At 42.7% G+C, this 22816-nt stretch overlaps 1 protein-coding gene across 5 annotated transcripts in view; it reads right to left on the reverse strand.

Moving 5' to 3' along the window:
- The window catches only part of CSTF2 (cleavage stimulation factor subunit 2), a 64688-nt gene that overhangs the window by 15366 nt on the left and 26506 nt on the right, over positions 1-22816 (reverse strand). The window contains exons 8-12 of one of the 5 annotated variants that reach the window (XM_030209876.1): positions 16865-16927; positions 5264-5323; positions 4526-4664; positions 4220-4395; positions 2395-2921 (exon numbers count right to left, since the gene is read on the reverse strand). In XM_030209876.1, the coding sequence (XP_030065736.1) occupies positions 2395-2921; positions 4220-4395; positions 4526-4664; positions 5264-5323; positions 16865-16927 (965 nt within the window). Of the gene's footprint in view, positions 1-2394; positions 2922-4219; positions 4399-4525; positions 4665-5263; positions 5324-16864; positions 16928-22816 lie in introns of all 5 variants that reach the window. The other 4 variants (XM_030209875.1, XM_030209878.1, XM_030209877.1 and 1 more) reach the window with 4 other exon arrangements.

Raw genomic sequence — 22816 nt, forward strand, 5'->3', positions numbered from 1 at the left:
AGACATCCTTGAGGGCCACATTGCCTTCCACCAGGATCGTTTTGTCTTACTCATGACCGCAGTCACAACAGCATCCACCTTAGGGAGCCCAAAGAGCTGATCCAACTCCTCCTGTGGCAGACAATAAAATTTCCTCACAACCTTGGTACCCCTAAACAACAACTCCAGGCTTTTCTATTCTTCTAGCCAAAAGTGGAGTCCGTCTATAACGATGGAACCAGGGATTCTTTTTTCAGTAAATGTAAATGATGAAGAACCCGACACAAATGTGTTTTGGCAACAGTAAATACCTGTGTCAGGGGTAAACACTCTGATATGACAATTGCAGGTTTTATAAAAAAAATCGGAGAACTGGTTCAATAAACAGTGTTACCCTTAAAGGTAGCTTCAAGAGAGATCAGCGAGCAAGAATTCAATAGAAACTGTGAGTATTGAAACGTCTCGTAGGAAAATCACCTTGTTCCATCATCATTGTCTGACTCCACTCTTTGTTTGCTCTTTGGTTCGCTCCAATCGTGGAGATTTCTTCCTTCTTCTTTTCTTCTATTCTTCCACCCCCCCATCCTACAGCAGGCCTTAAGGAGGGGAAAGGATCTCATGGACCAACTTAACCCCTTCAGGATTGGGACCCCATTTACTGACTCCTTCAGTGATGTTTCCACCATACTCAGGTAGGACAGCTCCTCTGTCCTGAAAAGGCCAAACACTGAGAACTAATTCACATCTGAATGGTAGACTTCCCCTTCCTCAGGGGACATACTGCACAGGAGAACCTGTTTCCTCACTATCTCCCCTGAGCCAGTCCTCTTGACATTCTGAATCCCTAACAGGACTACAGCTACCATGTAGCTTAGCATCAAGCCTGGGCCTCTTCAGGTTCTTCCACACAACCCCTGCTACCCCTTTGGCTGCCTGGATAAACAGAGTAAGGCCAACACCTTCTGGCCTCAGCTGGCATATGTTTGTACCTGCTGGTATCACAGGAGTGAAGAGCTGACCAGACTCACCTGCTGGATTCCCTCTGCAGTTGAATCCAATGCCCCCTGGACCCTCCAGACCTACCCCCTTCACTTTTTATTAATTTATTTTTTATTTATTCCCAATGTACTATACTGCCTTTAACTGACGAGACTGGAAGGAACTACAAGTACTTAAAAGTAAAGAAACCCACTCATAACAGAACAGATTACAGGAATCCAACATACAGTGTAGGATCCAGTAGACGACATCTGCAGAAATCCCCCAAATCAGCCTGAATATGACTGGTTGAAAATCCAGGTTTAAATGGCAATCTTGAAACATTTGATGGAGCGCTCTCCCCAAATTGTCAGGGGCAGTGAGTTCCGAAGCACAGCAGCAGTAAAAAAAAAAAAAAAAGAATTTATAGCGAGGTGTAGATTCATAATAGCCAGCATGCAGACTGGGAAGAACCAATCTATGATCACCGAGGGATCGTAGTGTATGAAGGAGCACACAGAATACAGTTAAACTGTGTAAATAGGTAGGCAAAACTTTAAATGTTAAGAGGAGAATCTTGAACTTCACCCTGAATTCAACAGGCAGCCAATGATGTTTTTTAAGCAAAGAAGTAACGTCGGCAAAATAGCAAAGTCATCGCATAGCACAGTTTTAGAACTTCCCAAAATGACTTCATTTCTCACTAGCAGAAAAACCCCATCTGAGACTGCCACCAACCTGAGTCCCATCTGGGCCTCAGTTCTGTCCTAAAATGTTCTCCCCTCAATGCTGGCTTTCTCACTGTAGTCCAGTACGTCAAAATTACACAACTACATGCTGCTGCTGACAGTGCTTCACCTGCCCAGGTCTCTCCAGCCCACTCTCCCCCTTCTTCAGAGCTTTCCCAATATGTTGGATTACCTAAAACAACAGAGATCTAAGAGCAGATCCGCAGGAAGCACCTCCCCCCCCCCCCCTCCCCAAGCACTAACTACCCCCTCCCTTCTGCTGGCCAGGATCCCACTGGATCTTTGCTGCTTGGTACTAGCCTACCAATGGCGGGCTGCAGCCGAGCCCTGGCCAAGGAACCACAACTCCTGCAGCTCAATCAGGTAATGGTCCATGGACCAAACACGGAGACCTAGCACCGGGGACATAAGCAAGATAGAGGGTCATGACAGTGCAAGAGCTGCCACCCACGTGTAGTAAAAGGCCTTTAGGCCTTTCCAGAAAGCTCTGGAGGAATCTGTCTGTTCAGCACCAGTTCTATCGCATGACCCACTTGTGTGACTTAATGAACCTGCTTGTTTTCAAAGAAATGAGTGAGCAGAGAAATCTAGAAACCGATTAGCAGACTATACATTTCTGTAAATAAAATCAAACATCTCTACCAGCTATCATTTGGCACACAGTTCTGCTTCTGTTCTTTAATGTTACCTGTCTGGGAACCTGAGGACCAGCAGCCCCCATATTAAGGGGCCCAGGGCCCTGCATTCCAACAGGCATTGGGCCCCGAGGAGCAGGGCCTGGCCCTGGGCCTCTGTTTTCTAGTCCTCTGGGTTCCATAGCTCTAGGATCTCTTCCGACAGCAGACATGAGAGGATCCCTTCCAGCGGCAGACATGAGAGGATCCCTTCCGGCTGCAGACATGAGAGGATCCCTTCCGGCGGCAGACATGAGAGAATCTCTTCCGGCGGCAGACATGAGAGAATCTCTTCCGGCGGCAGACATGAGAGGATCCCTTCCGGCAGCAGACATGAGAGGATCCCTTCCGGCGGCAGACATAAGAGGATCCCTTCCGGCAGCAGACATAAGAGGATCCCTTCCGGCGGCAGACATAAGAGGATCCCTTCCAGCGGCAGACATGAGAGGATCTCTTCCGGCGGCAGACATGAGAGGATCTCTTCCGGCGGCAGACATGAGAGGATCTCTTCCGGCGGCAGACATGAGAGGATCTCTTCCAGCTGTAGATATAAAGAAGAATGTACTTTAGAGAAAATGATTAGAAATAAATTTCAGTCACAGAGCTTTTATCATGTTCTGCAGCCACACACTTATGGGATTTTTCCTTTCCTAGGGAACAGCTTCCCTTGAGAGTCATGTGTTGTGATGTCTAGATGTCATGATAACTAGAATTCAGAATTTCCTGACTTTTGCAGTTTTTCCTGGTAGGGCTGTTTCTTCATTCTCTTTACAGTTTTAGGTCCCAATCAGAAAGCCTTAGAAACAGATGGTAACCTAGGCTGCTGTTATAAAAGTAAGAATAATGAACCTGTTGCATTTTGCTAAATTCCAGATTCAGTTTTCAGATACTGTATTATTTGGAAGTACGCCAACAGTTAGCAGGAGATGCTCTGCTCTAACATAAAAGATATGAGAGCAGGCTCAGATGTTTTGGAGTGGCTGGGATGACAGAGTACCAAAAGAGAATCCACAGACGTGGAGAACTCAAGAAGTCCCACGGAGAAACTCAAATGACAAAAGGAAGTGGGAATGGAAACCTGGATTCCCAAAGTCTGGACCACAGTGGTTGCGAAAATAAAATAAAATGTATTAACTTTATTTTATTTTCACAACCGCTGTGGTCCAGACTTTGGGAATCCAGGTTTCCATTCCCACTTCCTTTTGTCATTTGGGATGACAGAGTACCATAGGGACTAGCCCCTCCCACTTATGCACCCCATGGTGGCTTATAAGAGTATAGTTTAGTTTCTTCAATCTCTCGATACCATCTTTCCACAGATGCATAACAGAGGTACTATTGGAGGAATCCTCTTGCTCTCTCAATTACAAGAAAGCTACAGATGTGGCCCAGTTGGAAGGGGGAGTGAAGGAATATCAGGTAAGATTTTGCCAAGCATAAACTCATCATCTGGGGTTCAAACTTCCTAAGTATCCTGATCCTACGTATGCACGTCCTTCAGTGTAGTCCTAGTAGTGGGATCTAGCCATGTGATCAGACAGCATGTGGTACAGGGCCTGGCAGCAATAAATAGGACAGGGATACTGGAAGGTTGGCTGAAATCAGAAGAAAGAAGGAAAGTTCACCCTCTTCAAAAATGAATCATTTTCTTAAAATAAGTTTATGTTGTTTTTACCAAATTAAATGTGATGACTATGCCAATTTAGTTAAGACAAAGCTGAGCTAGGCACAACACCTTTTACAAACTGCCTGTGTTGAAATGATAATTTTTCATGACTTTTATCAAGTGTCAAATTCCCTGAACAGTCCATCTAAATCTGCTGATGTACACTCTCTTACCTCTGTTATCCATAGGTGGTCCCCTCTGGTCCATCATGGGCCCTCTTGGCTCTACCATCATTGGTCTGGGTTCTCCCATTGGCCCTCCTCTCATTTCATGCTGGGGCGGCCCACGGGTTTCATGAGTGGGGACATGGTGCATAGGAGGCCCCTGGTGAGGAGGTCCAAGGTAACCCCTACTGGGAGAAGACAAAACATTGCTACAGATGTTAGAGTATTAGTTACAGCATGAATAGGAAGATTTTATTTAATGCATATTAATTAACTTCTTCTTACTACTTTTATATACTACCCACGTAAGCTTACCTGGGTTCTCCTTCTCCTGTCACCGAGAGCAGGGTCCCTCCTCGTGGGTCATTTGGGCCATCTCCCAGGAGCCCTCGGGGTGGCACACTAGAAGCTGGTGGACCACGCTGCATTGGAGCTCTGGGATCAACCATGGGAACTGAGAGGACACAAAGATGAAGGTAAAATACTTCCAGTTTCACACTGTTGAACCTTTCCAAAGCACATTAACTAAGTTAACTAAGCAGCCATTCCTTTAAATTCATGCATAAACACTTTTTGCATCATACAGTCAGGATGCTCATACCTTTCCAACTATCTCTCCCTACCATTACAGCCCCAAACAGGCATGGTGCCTGGCATCCCTTCCCTAGGCTGTTAGCTAATTCCTTTCAATGTACCATACAGGCATGCAGACAGGTATTCTTCTCCCTGAATCCTGCAATGTGTCACATTGCCTAATACCCCTTCCTTGAACCAATACTGTCAGATGCTTCCTTGCTGCACCATGGAGGCTGCTGCCAACTACCTTTGGATTTTTCAATATGACTCTCCATCCTTCAAAAAAATAAAAAAAACACCTAGCTTTGCAGCACCAACAGGATGCATGCCCATAAGCAGCACATCAGGAAATAAGAAAGAACAAGCTGTTTCAAAGACTGCTTGGAAAGTTTGATGTGTCACAAGAATGGATGAGTTAAAATGCTGGTTTCCATGCAGCACACACTAAGCATTAGAAGTTGAGTGTGCCAAGGATACCTGGAACACGCTCGATTGGTGCAGGGCCGGTGGGTCCCACAGGCGAATGCTGCAGGGTCCCTTGGTGAGCAATAGGAAGAGAGTAGAGATAAGTAGTTAAAACAGTCAGTCTTCTCACAGACACATCCATCTCTCCTGCCAAAAGCATACCAAAGGCAACAACACAGCAGCCAAAGCAAGGCGGCTGTCAGTCATGCTGCACCACAGCCCAAGTTTGTAAAAAGAATAAGCAGTTGAGCAAGACATTTGTAAATCAGGCTCCAACCCAAAGTAAGTGCAGCATAGAATTTTAATAGCTAAGTTTAGTTGAAATCTCTTTACTGGTGATTTCAAACATACAACATTCAATTCAATTTACAACTGCCAAAAAGACAAAGCTACCATTCCCATGTATCAGCAACAGACTATCATCATTCTCATGTTTTTTTTTCTCTCCCCCCACCCTAATATTCCTTAATATCTCTCAGAGTGAGAAGTTTTTACTCTTATTAACCCCTCATTATTCTTATATGATCCATGCCCCCCCCCTCACCAAGTCCAGACACCCTACAATCACTCACGTGTCCAGAATTTCTCATCTCCATGTTCCAACCCCTCACTTGCCTCGCCACTTATTCTCCCATACTGTTAATACCAAGCTTCATGTTCTCAGGGCTTTGTATAAATACAGACTTTCTATACCATTAGAAATGCTTTCCTGTATTTGGGAGAGATTGTCACCTCCTGCTGCTCCATAGTCATAGGACAGTGTAATTTATTTCTCAAACACCAAAAGGAGGGTGTGTTTCCCTGTATCCAACATTGAAGACAACATTTTCTCCCCATTATTTATTTATTTTAAAAATTCATACACCGCCTACAACCTAGGTGGTTTCTAAAAAAGCCATACATAATTAAAAATAAATATTAAAAATTAAGAACAGAACATAACAATTATCACAAATCAGAAAAACAACAGTGCTGCTCTCTACACCTGAAAAATATTTATTTATTTTGTTACATTTGTACCCTGTGCTTTCCCACTCATGGCAGGCTCAATGCGGCTATATAGCAAATTGCTCTTAATAAAACGCTGCAGCAAATAACCGTGTCTTCAATAACTTTTTAAATTGCACCACATTATTACATAAATGGATGTGTCTAGGAAGTGCATTCCACAAATGAACACCCACAAAGGAAAAAGTTGAAGATCTAATATCAGTATCTTGCTACTAAGTCTAATGGTAATCACACTGTATGTTCTGATCTCAAGAACCTTTTCGGACGATAGACACATACTGTTTGGGTAAAAAAGAATGGCACAGACAAATATAGAAAGGAAATCCAGAAGAGGAAAACTGCAGAAAAAGCAGTACAGTCCACAAAAGCAGAATACACATCTTCTAATAGTTAAAAAGGCTTTTTACTCTTGCCACTTCAAAACACAACCTGAGGTGGCCATGTTTCGCCTCTCTAGAGGCTGCATCAGGGATTATCAACTATTAGCTAGCAGCAGAATAAAGAGTGTGTGTCTCCTCCTTGTAATGATGTCACATTCCACTCTGTAACTGCAACACACTACTGTAACTTCACTCTGTGACTGCAACACACTATTGTAACTTAGTCTAACTGTATATTGTAAGCCACTTTGAACCAAAACATGTTTTTGGATAATAGTGGGATACAAGACTGAATAAATAAATAATCCCTGACACAGTCTCTAGAAAGGCGAAATGTGGCCACATCAGGTGTTTTAAAATGGCAAGAATAAAAGCCTTTTTAACTACTAAAAGACGTGAATTCTGCTTTTGTGGACTGTACAGTCAAATATAGAGCCTGATGTATCAAAGATAACTCTTTGTACTGAACCCTATAGGCTAGCAGCCAGTGCAGTTGTCTAAGCACAGGTGTTATATGATTCAATCTAGAAATTCCTGCCACCAGCTTTGCCACTGCATTCTGTACCAGTTGCAGCGCCCTGTGCCTTACACTCAACATCCCAAGATACAAGGTGTTGCAATAGTCCAATCTGGACACCACCATACTCTGCAACATACTTCGGAGTCATACTGGGGCAATATAGGCTTCAATTTATACAAGAGATTAAGCTGGACAAAAGATGACTGGATAACCCTCAACCACCTGATGTTTCATAGAAAGCTTGGAATCAAGCACTACACCCAGCAATTACATCTTTTTCTGAATAGGAAAGCATACATTATTCACACAAAGACAATCAAGGCCAATTCTCTTCATCAGACCTTCCAAAAAACATAACCTGTGTTTTTTTAAAAATTCAGAAACAACCCACTGGCAGCCATCCACACACTATGCTTACCTTTTGCATAAATAGCCTCTCTCCTTTCCCCTTCACCCCTCAGCACTTCCACTTTGTCCAACAGGAAACCTACTGGGTGAAACCTGATTACTTGTCTGGTAATATTTGCTACATACAGAACTGTTGGAAATAATTCACTATCTGTGGCCAGCTCCAAGGAGTGTAAGTGTAGCCTCCCCTTGGTAGCATTTTAGACATAGCGTAATCTGAATGCATCCCACGTGGTGAGTCTTGACCTCAGTGAAAAACAAGAACATAAGCGTTGCCATACTGAGACAAAACAAAGGTCCATCAAGCCCAGTATCCTGTTTCTAACAGTGGCCAATCCAGGTCACATGTACCTGTCAAGATCCCAGAACAGTAAAACAGATTTTATGCTGCTTATCCTAGAAATATGCACTGGATTTTCCCAACTGCACCTTAATAACAGCTTATGGATTTTTCTTTTAGGAAATTATCCAAACCTTTTTAAAACCCTGCTACGTTAACTGTTCTTATCACATTCTCTGGCAACTAATTCCAGAGTTTAATTACACGTTGAGTGAAGAAATATTTTCTCCAGTTTGTTTTAAATTTACTACTTAGTAGCTTCATTGCGTGCCCCTGGTCCTAGCATTTTTGGAAAGAGTAAACAAGCAATTCATGTCTACTCATTCCACTCCACTCAGTATTTTATAGACCTCTACCATATCTTCCCTCAGCCGTTTCTTCTCCAAGATGAACAGCCCTAGCCGCTTTAGCCTTTCCTCATAGGAAGTCATCCCACCCCCTTTATCAGTTTTGTTGCCCTTCTCCGTACCTTTTCTAATTCTGCTATATCTTTTTTGAGATGCGGCAACCAAAATTGAACACAATATTCGAGGTGCGGTCACACCATGGTGCGATACAAAGGCATTATAACATTCTCATTTTTGTTTTCCATTACTTCTCTAATAATTCCTAACATTCTATTTGTTTTCATAGCTGCCGCTGCACATTGAGCAGAGGGTTTCAACGTATCATCAACGAAGACAACTAAGATTCTTTTCCAGGGTAGTGACTGCTAATGTGGAACCTTGCATCACTTCAGGTTGATGAGTAGAGGGGGGACTCTGTCAAAAATTACAATGGCATTTGTAACAGTGAACTTGAATTTGATTATGCCGGCTGGTGCTGGCTTTAAGATCAGATAAAAGTGACTTCAATTCTGGCACACATTAAACAATACTGAGTACAAAGGCACTTCATACTGTTTAGTGCTAAGAAATGAGCTATCTTTCATCAGGTCCTATGATTAGCCCTATTGGTCAATATTAGGATGAAAGCCACATATAAGGGTTCCTTTCATATACAGATATGCAACAAACTTTTCTTGTGTTAAGTTTCTATGTATAACTTGGCTATTAACACTGGTCTTATCTGGTACACAGTTTTGTAGTTGTCCAGTGTAAGGGAGATTTTGTTTTGTGTCATTCTCATTACCTGGTGGAAAATCTGCATTGTCTCTAATCGTCAATTGATTGGAACTCTACAAATCTTGTCATAATAACTTAATTCCTTTCAAGAATTTCCCTCAATGGCTGTAGTATTATACGGTGTCTTAAGAAGTTAGGAAACTTTCTCTATAGGCATAGAGTAGATTGTTCAGATGCCATGGGTACATATAAGCTCGCTCATATTCTGTGAGGGGACAGTCCTGTCTACCAAGCACCCAATCACTCAAGCGCCTTAGAAGGCATGCTCTATTATACTTAATCATGTCTCCCCTTTTCCAACTGCCTTGAAGCCTCTCATATTTCATCTTAGATTTCTTCCCTAGTAACCTGAAGTCTTGTCTTAGTAAGTACACTGGTAATTACAGGACATATGACCACTTAGGAAATAAGGTCATCTTTTTAAATGGCATATTCTCCCACTTAAAGATAGTGGGAGGCCCTCAAACCATCTAATTGTGTTTTAGTCTTCTCTATCAAATCAGCATTGGCAGATTGTAAACATTCTGGTTTTGTCCAGTCTGCCCATTCATACCCACTACTATCCCTTCCTCTCCCTTAGAGATCTTATTTACTTGTCTCAAGCTTTCTTGAATTCAGATACAGTCTTGTCTCTATCACCTTCACCAAGAGGCTGTTCCACAAATTCACCACCCTTTCCGTTAAAAGTATTTTCCAAGTCTGTCCTCTTTCATTTTCATCCTATGCACCCTCATTCCAGAGCTTCCTTTCAATTGAAAGGGACTCACTTCCTGTGCATTTATGCCATAAGTACATACGTATTGCCATACTGGGAAAGACCAAAGGTCCATCAAGCTCAGCATCCTGTCTCCAACAGTGGCCAATCCAGGTCACAAATACCCGGCAATATCCCAAAAAAGTACAAAACATTTTATACTGCTTATCCCAGAAATAGTGGATTTTCCCCAAGTCCATTTAATAATGGTCTATGGACTTTTCCTTTAGGAAGCCGTCCAAACCTTTTTTAAACTCCGCTAAGCTAACCGCCTTTACCACATTCTCTGGCAACGAATTCCAGAGTTTAATAACACGTTGAGTGAAGAAACTTTTTCTCTGATTCGTTTTAAATTTACTACATTGTAGCTTCATCGTATGCCCCCTAGTCCTAGTATTTTTGGAAAGCATGAACAGACACTTCACACCTACCCGTTCAACTCCACTCATTATTTTATAGACCTCTATCATATCTCCCCCTCAACCGCCTTTTCTCCAAGCTGAAGAGCCCTAGCCGCTTTAGCCTTTCCTGATAGGGAAGTCGTCCCATCCCCTTTATCATTTTCGTCGCCCTTCTCTGCACCTTTTCTAATTCCACTATATCTTTTTTGAGATGCGGCAACCAAAATTGAACACAATATTCGAGGTGCGGTCACACCATGGTGCGATACAAAGGCATTCTAACAGCCTCATTTTTGTTTTCCAGTCCTTTCCTAATAATACCTAACATTCTATTTGCTTTCTTAGCCGCAGCAGCACACTGAGCAGAAGGTTTCAACGCATCATCAGCGACAACACTTAGATCCCTTTCTTGATCTGTGACTCCTAACGTGGAACCTTGCATGACGTAGCTATAATTCGGGTTCCTCTTTCCCACATGCATCACTTCGCACTTGCTCACATTAAACGTCATCTGCCATTTAGACACCCAGTCTCCCAGTCTCGTAAGGTCCTCTTGTAATTTTTCACAATCCTCCAGCGATTTAACGACTTTGAATAACGCTGTGTCATCAGCAAATTTAATTACCTCACTAGTTACTCCCATCTCTAGGTCATTTATAAATATGTTAAAAAGCAGCGGTCCCAGCACAGACTCCTGGGGAACCCCACTAACTACCCTTCTCCATTGAGAATACTGACCATTTAACCCTACTCTCTGTTTTCTATCTTTTAACCAGTTTTTAATCCACACTAGAACACTACCTGCTATCCCATGACTCTCCAATTTCCTATGGAGTCTTTCATGAGGTACTTTGTCAAACGCCTTCTGAAAATCCAGATTCACAATATCAACCGGCTCACCTTTATCCACGTTTGTTCACCCCTTCAAGAAAATGTAGTAAATTGGTGAGGCAAGATTTCCCTTCACTAAATCCATGTTGACTTTGTCTCATTAATCCATGCTTTTGAATATGCTCTGTAATTTTGTTCTTAATAATAGTCTCTACCATTTTGCCTGGCACCGACGTCAGACTCACCGGTCTATAATTTCCCGGATCTCCTCCGGAACCTTTTTTAAAAAATCGGTGTTACACTGGCCACCCTCCAATCTTCCGGTACCACGCTCGATTTTAAGGATAAATTACATATTACTAACAATAGCTCCGCAAGCTCATTTTTCAGTTCTATCAGTACTCTGGGATGAATACCATCCAGTCCAGGATATTTGCTACTTTTCAGTTTGTAGAACTGCTCCATTACATCCTCCAGGTTTACAGAGAATTCATTATGTTTCTCAGACTCGTCAGCTTCGAATACCATTTCTGGCACCGGTATCCCACCCAAATCTTCCTCGGTGAAGACCGAAGCAAAGAATTCATTTAATCTCTCTGCTACGGCTTTGTCTTCCCTGATCGCCCCTTTACTCCTCGGTCATCTAGCAGTCCAACCGATTCTTTTGCCGGTTTCCTGTTTTTAATATACCTAAAAAATATTTTTACTATGTGTTTTTGCCTCTAACGCAATCTTTTTTTCGAAGTCCCTATTAGCCTTCCTTATCAGCGCTTTGCATTTGACTTGACATTCCTTATGCTGTTTTTTATTATTTTCAGTCGGTTCCTTCTTCCATTTTCTGAAGGATTTTCTTTTGGCTCTAATAGCTTCCTTCACCTCACTTTCTAACCACAGCAGCTGTCGTTTGGTCTTCCATCCTCCTTTTTTAATACGCGGAATATATTTGGCCTGGGCTTCCAGGATGGTGTTTTTGAACAGCATCCATGCCTGATGTAAATTTTTGATCCTCGCAGCAGCTCCTCTAAGTTTTTTTTCACCGTTCTTCCCATTTTATCGTAGTCTCCTTTTTTAAAGTTAAACTCTAACGTATTTGATTTCCTATGTATACTTACTTTAAGGCTAATATCAAATCCAATCATATTATGATCACTGTTATCAAGCGGCCCCAGCACCATTACCTCCCGCACCAGATCATGCGCTCCACTAAGGACTAAGTCTAGAATTTTACCTTCTCTTGTCGGCTCCTGTACCAGCTGCTCCATAAAGCTGTCCTAGATTTCATCAAGGAATTTTACCTCCCTAGCATGCCCCGATGTTACATTTACCCAGTCAATATCGGGGTAATTGTGTTGCCCAGTTTGTTTGCATCCCTAATTTCCTTTAATATTTCTGCATCCGTCAGTTCATCCTGGCCAGGTGGACGGTAGTACACTCCTATCACTATCCTTTTCCTCTTTATACATGGAATTTCAATCCACAGTGATTCCAAGAAGTGTTTTGTTTCCTGCAGAATTTTCAATCTATTTGATTCAAGGCTCTCATTAATATACAATGCTACCCCTTCACCAATTCGATCCACCCTATCACTACGATATAATTTGTACCCCAGTATGACAGTGTCTCACCGGTTATCCTCCTTCCACCAGGTCTCAGAGATGCCTATTTTATCTAAGTTTTCATTTAGTGCAATATATTCTATCCCATCTTATTTCTTAGGCTCCTGGCATTCGCATATAGACATTTCAAACCACGGAAGTATTTAAATGTCTCTATCATATCTCCCCTCTCCTGCCTTTCTTCCAAAGTATACATGTTTGACCCCAGGTGCTTTATGACGATGACCACTGACTATTTTAGTAGTCCTCATCTGAACTGGCTCCATCCTGTTTATATCATTCTGAAGGTGCAGTATCCAGAATTGTACACAGTACTCCAAATGAGGTCTCACAAGTCTTATACAGAGACATTATCACCTCCTTGTTCCTGCTGGCCATTGTTCTTCCAAAAAATCTAAAGCTTTCCATTAATATAGGAAGGGATCTTTTTGGTTTAGTAATATGAATCAGCAAGTCAACTGCTGTAATTCTGAATCTGAATTTGTATGGATGAATCTGAATTCCATCCTTGAGAAGGAAGGCTGCCACTACTACAATGACCTTGGAAAAATGTCCTTGGTGAAGTAGAAAGGCTGAATGGCGTGGACATAAACTGATAATGTTCTAAATCACAGAAATCTTCTGTGGGGAGGTCAAATAGGAATATCAAAGTTCCTTGGGATCCAGGGAGGTTAGAAACTCTCCATGCTGGACTGAAACTATTACAGACTGTAATGTTTCCACTGTGAAATGTTGAACTTTTAACACTTTGTTGACTCTTTTGAAGTCCAAACCCAGGTAGAAGGAACTACAAAGTAAATGGAATAACTTCCCATTCCTCAACTGCATCTGGGAACAGTCTCTAATGTGCCTAAATGAAGAAAAGTTTGGAAGGTGGTTTGAACTGTTTGATATTTAGGCTGGAGCTTTGCATGGAGATTCCATGAAAATAATCTGTAATGGAATGGGAAAACTCCTGTTTGTAATCCTGTTTATTATTTCCAAGACACACTGGTGTGAGGTAAATTTTGGTCCACTCTTCATGGAACCTGGAGAGGTGTCCTGCTAGGATGAAACCTGAGAATTGAACCAAGACCATAACCTCCCCCAGGTACCACCCAGTTAGTAAACAAATGTTGAGATGGTTTTATAATTGATCCATATTCAGTTAACTGTTAATGCTTGCTGAGTTCACCATTTTCTGTTCACTGTTCAAATTCTGTGACAATAAATCTTATTTAGTTTATTGACTCTGCTGTCCTAGACTAAGAATCCTGGTTTGTGTTTTTGGGTATGCGGGTGCTTTCTGGGAACTGTGGGACCCCTGGAGTTTGGCCCTACAGTCTTAAAAATCACCGGGGAATAACCTGAGAGTGAGACACTAACCCAGATGCGAGTGGTACCCAGTCAGTGGGAGGAGTTTGCTAGTATACAGCATGTGCCCAGGTGCAGGGGGGCCTAAGCAGTGCTGGGGTCAGACCCTCCAAGGTGGCTACAGGGTTAACCCCAGGTGGGTGCTAGGCGTTTCATGACAATCACTAAAAGGGGCAATAAGATCATAATAGACGCTGAAATCATAGAGGACAATGTGGTGCTCTGTAGAGAGACAGAGATCAGTAATGAGAATCTGCATAACATGATAGGATGTTGCAGAGGAAGGGAGGTGGGTAGTAAAGAAGTAGGATTTACAATCTGTTTGTACCCGAGGCAATGAAGGGTTAAGTAACTTGCCTAAGGTCATAGGTTGCAGCAGCAGCATTTGAATCGGGCTTTGCTGGTTGTCTGCCTGGTGCTCTAACCACTAGGCTCTTCCTCCACTGCTTATTTAGCAATCTGTGGTAATTTGGCTTGGTCAGTTTTCCAAATAGATGTACTGATGTTGTAGGACCTACCGTAATATTTAAGACACTGCCTTTTGATAGATAGGATCCATGTTTTAGAAGTTAGTGCTGCCAGGGTAGATTTGTTTTAAGTTACTTTTTTGTAGTCTTTTCTATTACTTTTTGGCCTTGGCAGGTGGGAGGCAGAGAGAGGGGAGTTTAGGGAAGGAGAGAGAGAAAGTGTGGGGGCAGTGGGGTGTGAAGAGGTGAGTGCAGAGTGAGTTGGGTTTTTTAATAAGAAAAAAAAAAGGGGGGGCAAAAAGGGAAGAAAGACGGGATCAGGGTTGGGGCTGGATGGAAAGAAAGAAAGAGGGGAGTGTGAAGTAAAAGGAGAAGGGGTGATGAGAGGAGTGAGTGAAGGAATGGGGCACAAAGGGGAGTGTGGGGTGGCGCAGGATAGGAAGAGGGGGCATGACAACAGGAGGGGAAGAGAAAGGATAGCAAGATAAGGTACAGGGACTTGTGGTGAAGGGATGGGAGCCAAGAGTGAGGGGGTGCAAGGGGTAAGAGAGAGAGGGAGAGGAAGAAGCTGCTGGGTAAACTTTACAGGGGAAGGGGACTGGGAAGGGATCAAGGTGGTGTTTTTCTGGGGTGTAAAGTATTTTGCTAGAGCTGAGTCCCACTATCTCCATTATTTTGGCAAACAGCTTGGTCTCAAAATTTAATAATGATGCTGGTTAACCTGACATTGCCAATTGTGGGTCCTTTCCTGTTTGGGAAGGACTACAGTATATGCCATGTTTAGTGTCTCAGGCAGAATCTCACAAGAAAAAAATCCAAAAAGCATGGGTGGACCAAAAAAAATCTTCACAGCCAGATAGAAGTTGTGAGCAAACTTTATTCAGCACCACTTGTGTACTTGACTTGACATGGTCCACCCCTACTTTTTGGATTTCTTCTTTGGATTACACGTAGGAGTTTTTCACCTTTACCCTTTGGGTTTGGCTTTTATCAGGCAGAATCTCAGCCACTACGATTTGATTATACATCCTCTCTAGTTATGTTAATATAGCCTCTCTCAAACTCTTACAAATTTCTCCTCCATATCTGTCTGGACCTGGTGCTTTATTGAGCAACTTTGCTGTATCACCCAGCTCAACTCATCCATTGATATGGCTGCACTAAACAGGTCACTCTCCTATTATTCTTGGTAAGTTGGTATTATTCAAATAATCTGTCTCCACATAGTATATGATCTTCCTCTGACTCAGAATATAGTCCAGTATAAAGCTGAGTACTCCAGTTTATCGGTCTTTTGTTTAAACAAAGACAATTCTACAACACCCTGGACCATTCTTTCCAAATCTGCATAGTTAATATCTATAATAAAACAATGAGTTTTGTATTCTCTGATGCATCAGCCTATAGAGAGCTGTCTGTGTAACTTATTGCCCCTTTTCAGTGGGATTAATCGAACAGACACTAATGGAGCTCAACTTCTATCCATTAGTGTCTGTTCGATTAATCCCACTGACTATCCTTCTTGATCTGCTTCTTTAATCACACCAATTCCCTATCTTCTCACTATATGCTATATCACCTCCCCTTAAAATTGCTTTGGCCGTTTCCTAGTACAGAATGAGGTCCTACACACATTCCCTTCTGAATGCTGCACATTTTGTCCATTTTTGAGATATATAATCTCTCAGCCTCAGATCTTTATAAAACCACAAGGGAAACCTCCACGGCCATGGTCCTTGTAGTATTCCCATGGATAGCTAAGTTTAATATGACAATCATTTCAAACAATGCCCCATTAGAACCTCAATTTCAAGTACACAAACACATACACACACACCCTTTTCTAGGAAGGAGATGAAACGTGGGAATAGCCTGTAGCACTCTCTGCTGGACATAAAAAGGCATGCAAAAAAAGGAAAACAAAATCCTCCCATAAGAATGTACAAACAAAGGAAAGGTACGGAAAGAGCCAAACCCACAAGTCAGGATGTTATATAATGGCTTAATTTATTAACAAAAACAGTTTTCGAGGAACAAGATCCAGTATGAGTGTCTATCAAAAGTAGGGTAGAGAAGGTACTTCAAATTGAAGAAAAAGTCTCTAAAGTAGAATGTGTTATAATTTAGCTCATATATGTACTCAATATATAAACAAACCAAGATTTTTTTAAAGTAATATGGAGGTGTGTTCATACAGGAGATCTGGGTTCAATTGCTAAGCTGGAAGGGAGTCACCCTTCAGGGATGGAGAGAGTTCTATCCAATGCATATTGGCAACATGCAGGTCCTGGCTCATGGTATTGCAGGCCTAAGATAAGCCAGTTTAGACTGAGCTGGATGTCCAAAAAAAGCAGGACAGCACTTCAAAGTTATGAAAAAAGGACCACATTTGTTTCTCTGTTTTTTACCTTGTCCCCTCTCCAGAGGCACTGGTCCTCCTGCTGGAATCCCAACCTGGGGCTGTAGCACCCCTGTAAACAGAAAGGTAGTGAGAACAACAGGAAGAAAGAATGCATTTCCTGCCCTAGTAACACAAAGATCCTTGGGAGGGAATGTTTCTTCCTTTCAGCTCCTACACTCCAATTAGGGACAAGGGCCCGCAGAGCAGTCTGTTTTCAGTTAACTAATGCTAACCTAATTCAGTTTAAGAGCAAAAGCCAAACGAGACATTGATTCATTTTTGCAAAGAGCACTGACCAAGGTACAGAAAGATGTAATATGAGGGGCTTTACAGAATGGCTTCTTGTCTCTAATATTCTGTCCCTAAGATACATGCCACTTCAGGATGGCAAGTGCCAACCCAAAAAATTGCCTTGCCACCTCTCTGCCACCATAAAATCAGCACACTATCCCCACAAGTCTGGCATTGCCTCCTTACCTCCTTCATCTCCCCCGTTCCCTCCTGGATGTCCAACATCTCTGCTTCCCTTCCCTCTGTCTCCTCCCCCACCCTCCCGTGTGGGCCCTACAAACTTGAGTGTTCACTGGCACTGCTTACATCAGGCTCTCTCTGGCCAGCCCCATGGTCCTTCCCTTTGTTGCAACTTCCTGTTGCCGCATGGGCAGGATGTGGCAGAGGGAAAGAAGCTTCAGAGTGGCTTGAGAGAGCCTGATGTAAGCAGTGCCACTGAACATACAAGTCTGTAGGGTCTGCGGGGGTGGGGGTGGGGAGAGAAGTGGAGATATCAGACTCACAGGAAGGAAATGCTATACTTGGATGGAAGGGAGAGAAGAAATACTGCACATTGATAGAGGAAAAGGGAAGAAGTAGAAAACAAGATAGATCTGAGGAAGAGGAAGAAAAATGGAAGAAAGCTAAATGTGAAGGATCAGTGCTAAAGATGGATGTAGAGCAGGAAGTGAAGAAGAAAGGAGGTGAGAAAAGAAATAACAAATGGACAGGAGGCCCTGGAAACAGAGTTAAGAACATAGACAGAGAGAAGCAGAAACTGGGAATAGGATGATTATAAAAATAAAATCATCATACAATAAAGGTAGGAAAATGATTTCATTTTCAGTTTAGTGACTGAATTATGGCAGCCTTGAGAATTTAAACCTGCTGGCATTATTTGGCACTGTGCAGGATGAAAAGCATTTATTTTTCTGCATGCAGAAACTGTCATCTCAGGTTTCAGTTTATATTTTTGTCTTCATTAGTACTTTTACTTTTTGCTTGCATATCCTGTATTTCAACACAGGCTAACCGTGTTCTGCATGCGTGTCCAAGGCTGGGATGGGGTGTTGTGGAAAGTATAAGAAAGGAGGAGATAGATCTCTGAACGGGTTAAGGATGGAAATGGAGTTCATGTGGTCAAAGAGAGGAAACAGGAGATGAGAGACAGAATAGCCTGGAGACCAGGGAAAGGAGGAGAAACAGGCATGAAGCTGGGGTTGGTTAGGGGATGAATGGCAGTGGAGGGAAGATGAGCACTGAGAGGGAGAGTATAGAGAATGGAAATGGGGGAAAGACAGAGGTGGGATAGCAGACGGGGGAACAAGACAAGACAGATGGGGAAACAGTATTGTTGGAGAGAAGTGGAGGGAGATTAGAAAAGCCAGTAGGGCAGACGAGAGGTAAAAAGAAGGTGACTAAGGACTACAGGGTGAGAGAAAGGGAGAATGAGGGGTAAAAATCATATACAGATGGAAACAGAGGCAGAAATGAGACAAGTGAAAAAATAAAAATAAAAAAAAGATCTGTGCCAGACAGATATAACGAAGGAAGGGAAGGAGGACAGGAACAAAGAGAAGAAATAGAAAGGGAAACCTGAAAAAGAATTTAGGAGAAGACCAAGACAAAAAGTGGAACAGACAGACCAACAAAATTAGAAAAGTGCCCAGATAACCAAGGTGGGGAAAAAAATGTAAAACTTTTAAAGGATTGTAATGTATTCACTTTGGGGAAATGTCAATCTTTTTTTACTTTTATATTTAGTAGAATACAGGAGAAATGCATCTGTTTCTCTTTTACCAGTATTCCCACTACTTATAGAGTCTGGATTTCTTGGGGATCTTCATTTCAGTTTCTGTCTGCATGTTTTTTTGAGGTCCCCTATTTTGTATCAAGTGAAGGTCTGTCCCTGTTCTGCCTTGCGACTGAAGTGAAGGATTCTGCTAGCAGGTAATGTCTATGTAGGAATGTGCAACAATCCATCTTGTTCCAGTTTCCCAGTTGAGGTATATTGATGCTATAGGGTAGAGAGTTGCATGCAGACAGAAATCTTACCCATCCCCACCCGTCCCTGCTGGAATCTTACCCGTCCCCACCCATACTCACTGGAATCTTACCCATCCCTGCAAAACTTTAACCCATCCCAACTCGTCCCCGCAAGAATTTAACCCATCCCCACCCGTTCCCGCAAGAATTTAACCCATCCCCACCCGTTCCCGTAAGAATTTAACCCATCCCCACCCATCCCCGTAAGAATTTAATGGTGCATAAAAGAAATTTCCAGTCAGCTCCCGCAGTCTCTCTTTGGATTTGAGCCACAGCACTGTAGGCAAGGAAGGAATGGAAGATGAAACTTGGAACACTCTGGTGTGCATATCTAAGATTTGTCTCTGATTTACTGGCACTGTGTACTGAGAGGTCACCACATGCACACACCAGTAGGTCAGGTGACATCCGATGCTCATGCCTGTATCAGAGCTGAGGTCTGCACATCAGCCCGGGAGCAAAGAGGATTAATTGTAACATAGTAAGTGACAGCAAATAAAGACCTGAACGGTCCATCCAGTCTGCCCAATAGTCACACTCATTATCAATTCATGATTAAATCAACAAGCGTGATATTATATACTTGATTATGGTCTTTCTTTGGTGTTTCTGGAACATAGACCATGTCTATCTGGCCCTATCCCTATGTTCCAACTGCTGGAGTTGTCGTTGAAGCCCACTCCAGTCTACTCGTCTTCTCATTTGTGGGACAGAGACTGTAAAAATCTGGCCAGCACTGTCCTTATGTTCCAGCCACTGACATTGCTGTCTAAGCCCTTTCCAGCCCATCCTAAACCAGACTGCCATATATTAGGCACAGACCATACAAGTCTGCCCTGTATCAGCCCTAGTTCATCACAGCCAGAGTCGCCATCTAAGCGTCACTTCGCACATCCACACACATGCAGCCATTTAAGGTTAGGTTTTTTATAACTTCCATTTTCAAATTAGAGATCCTCTGTATTCTACTACTACTACTTAACATTTCTAAAGCGCTACTAGGGTTACGCAGCGCTGTACAATTTAACATGGAAGGACAGTCCCTGCTCAAGGAGCTTACAATCTAAAAAGACAGGTGTACAATCTAAAGACAAGTGTAGAGTCCGTCTGGTAGGTAATACTATATTTCATGAGAGGTTAGGTGCCGAACGCGGAATTGAAGAGGTGAGTTTTAAGCAGAGATTTGAAAATGGGTAGGGAGGGAGCTTGGCGTAGGGGTTGAGGAAGATTGTTCCAGGCAAAGGGTGAGGCAAGGCAGAATGAGCGGAGCCTGGAGTTGGCAGTGGTGGAGAAGGGAACTGACAGGAGGGATTTGTCCTGTGAGCGGAGGTTACGGGCGGGGACACAGGGGGAGATGAGGGTAGAGAGGTAGTGAGGAGCCGCAGACCGGGTGCATTTGTAGGTAAGGAGGAGAAGCTTGAATTGTATGCGGTATCTGATCGGAAGCCAGTGAAGTGACTTGAGGAGAGGAGTGATGTGAGTATATCGGTTCTGGCGGAATATAAGACGTGCGGCAGCGTTCTGAACAGATTGAAGGGGGGATAGATGGCTACGTGGGAGGCCGGTGAGGAGTAGGTTGCATCATCATTTGTGTCTCTACCACCTCCTTAATGGAAGACTTTCCACATTTGTGCTGTTAAAGCAAGGAGGAGGAAGAGGAGGAGGAAGAGACGGCACTCAAAGAACTTGGTACTCAGTAGATGAGAGGCTGGTGCAGGCGCAGCTTACACTTCCATGGGAACCCCACAGAACTGCTTCCATCCCTGCAGGAACCCCGCAGAACTGCTTCTGTCCCTGTGGGATTCCCGCGAACCCCGTTCCTGTGCAGCTCTCTACTCTAGGGCCTAGTCTAATACTTATAACACTGTCTTTTCACAGGTGGGTCAGAGCTGTTATGGCTTGAAAAGTTTTTCCTATTAGTTTTTTTTTAGTGCCTTTTTGCAAAGAATTTTGTTATTTTGAAGTGTCTGGCCTCTCTGGAAGCAGCCTCTGGGGTATTGTCACCCAAAAAAAAAAAAACATACTCGGTAATAGTTGTCTCCACATCCTGTACAGTCACAAAACAAACAAAATCCTGTCTACTTTAAAACAAAGTGTCTGGAAGTGGAAGGAGTGTGTGCTGTTCATAAGGTGATAATCAGAATTTGAATATTTTTTCTATGGTAAGTTCTAAGAGGGATAGCTCCATTGTTGAGGAATATGAGGTTTGTGATATAGAACTGGAGCTTCAGGGTTTATGTAGAAATTCTGACCAACTCTTTAGAGAATTCAGACTTTGTTTCCATTCAGAACAACTTGCTGAATGACACTATCAATAATAATGCTAATTAAAAAGTTGAAGGGAAAGAGGGGTACGAAGTGTGAAAAATGTTGCTTTGACTTGCCTCCCCACATACCTAGCTTGCTCTCCAGGTGCCATCCCAAATATATCTGTCTAGAGATGCCACTGTGCCTAAGAATCCTAAATCAGAATAAAGGACTCTGTTGAAGCTTCCTGTCCCTGAGAATTCGTGGGCAGCATGACGTGTGAAAAGTTCTGCTGATAGTTTCTTCTTCCTGAGAGCTCCCAGGCTGCAAGCAGTCAGAAACTCTGTGGCCAGAGAAAGAGTAATTTCTGCTGACAGCTTCTTGTCCCTGAAAATCCTCAGCCAGTTCTCCTTTTTACTTTTTCTAGGAACAATTAGGTCAAATTAAAATAGGCCAAGCAGAAGAGAAAAAACAGGCCAGCAGAGAGCGGAGCTTTTATTGAACTAATGCTGAAGATACATTGCATTAGATCTCTTTCGTCTTTGGCATGTATAGAAAGGATGGTTGGAATCAAAAGCAACAGTATCTTCAAGGTTACTGGCATTGCCAGTAACTATAATTTGGTTATCACCAATACAAATAGATGTCTCAAGCCAACGTGTGCTTAGAACATTACCCCTGGTGAACAAGGATACTGGATGCATACACTCTACAACTTCAGGAAAAGGACAGCGCTACCACGTGCACAGAAGACTAATATTTAGTCAACTGGTACAGTTCAACAGGATTAAGTAACCCTAAAAAAATGACCTCATTTGAACTTCTGGGTTCCATTCTCTCTCATCACTTTGAACTGAACGCCAATATTTTATTTTGTGAAGTATTATAAAACTATGGTGTATATACCCCCACCACACAAAGTCCTCTCTACACTCACAAAGTATACATGAACTAACAGATTTTTCCTTATTCCACAAAGAATTAAAGAAAGACTGCAGGTCCTGGCACAAGAAACATGATCCTGTGGAAATAAATTTGACTTTTCTGGATTCTCAAATGGTCATATATGGCCCCACCCTGTGCTGCTTGGGTTAGGGGGATACAGATCAGTGTGCATCTCTCTCACCTGCATGTCAAGAGTACTGCTATCTCCATGTTATTCTGGAACTTCTGCTACATTACAGTGGAATTATCCAATGATAAAAGCATTTGAAGCTGGGCAAACCAGATGAAATGTAAGATCCTCATCTGCTGTCATATTTCATGCTTCTATTGTAAGGGGTATAGCCCCTGTCACAACTTAGTATCTGTATCACAGACCTTAATCTGACCAAGTCAGAAGCCATCAACATGGATTCTCTATGTCAAAAATGTTCACTGCATTTCATCAGATAAG

The sequence above is a fragment of the Microcaecilia unicolor genome, chromosome 7 (genome assembly GCF_901765095.1).
Source record: "Microcaecilia unicolor chromosome 7, aMicUni1.1, whole genome shotgun sequence".
Classification (NCBI taxonomy): domain Eukaryota; kingdom Metazoa; phylum Chordata; class Amphibia; order Gymnophiona; family Siphonopidae; genus Microcaecilia; species Microcaecilia unicolor.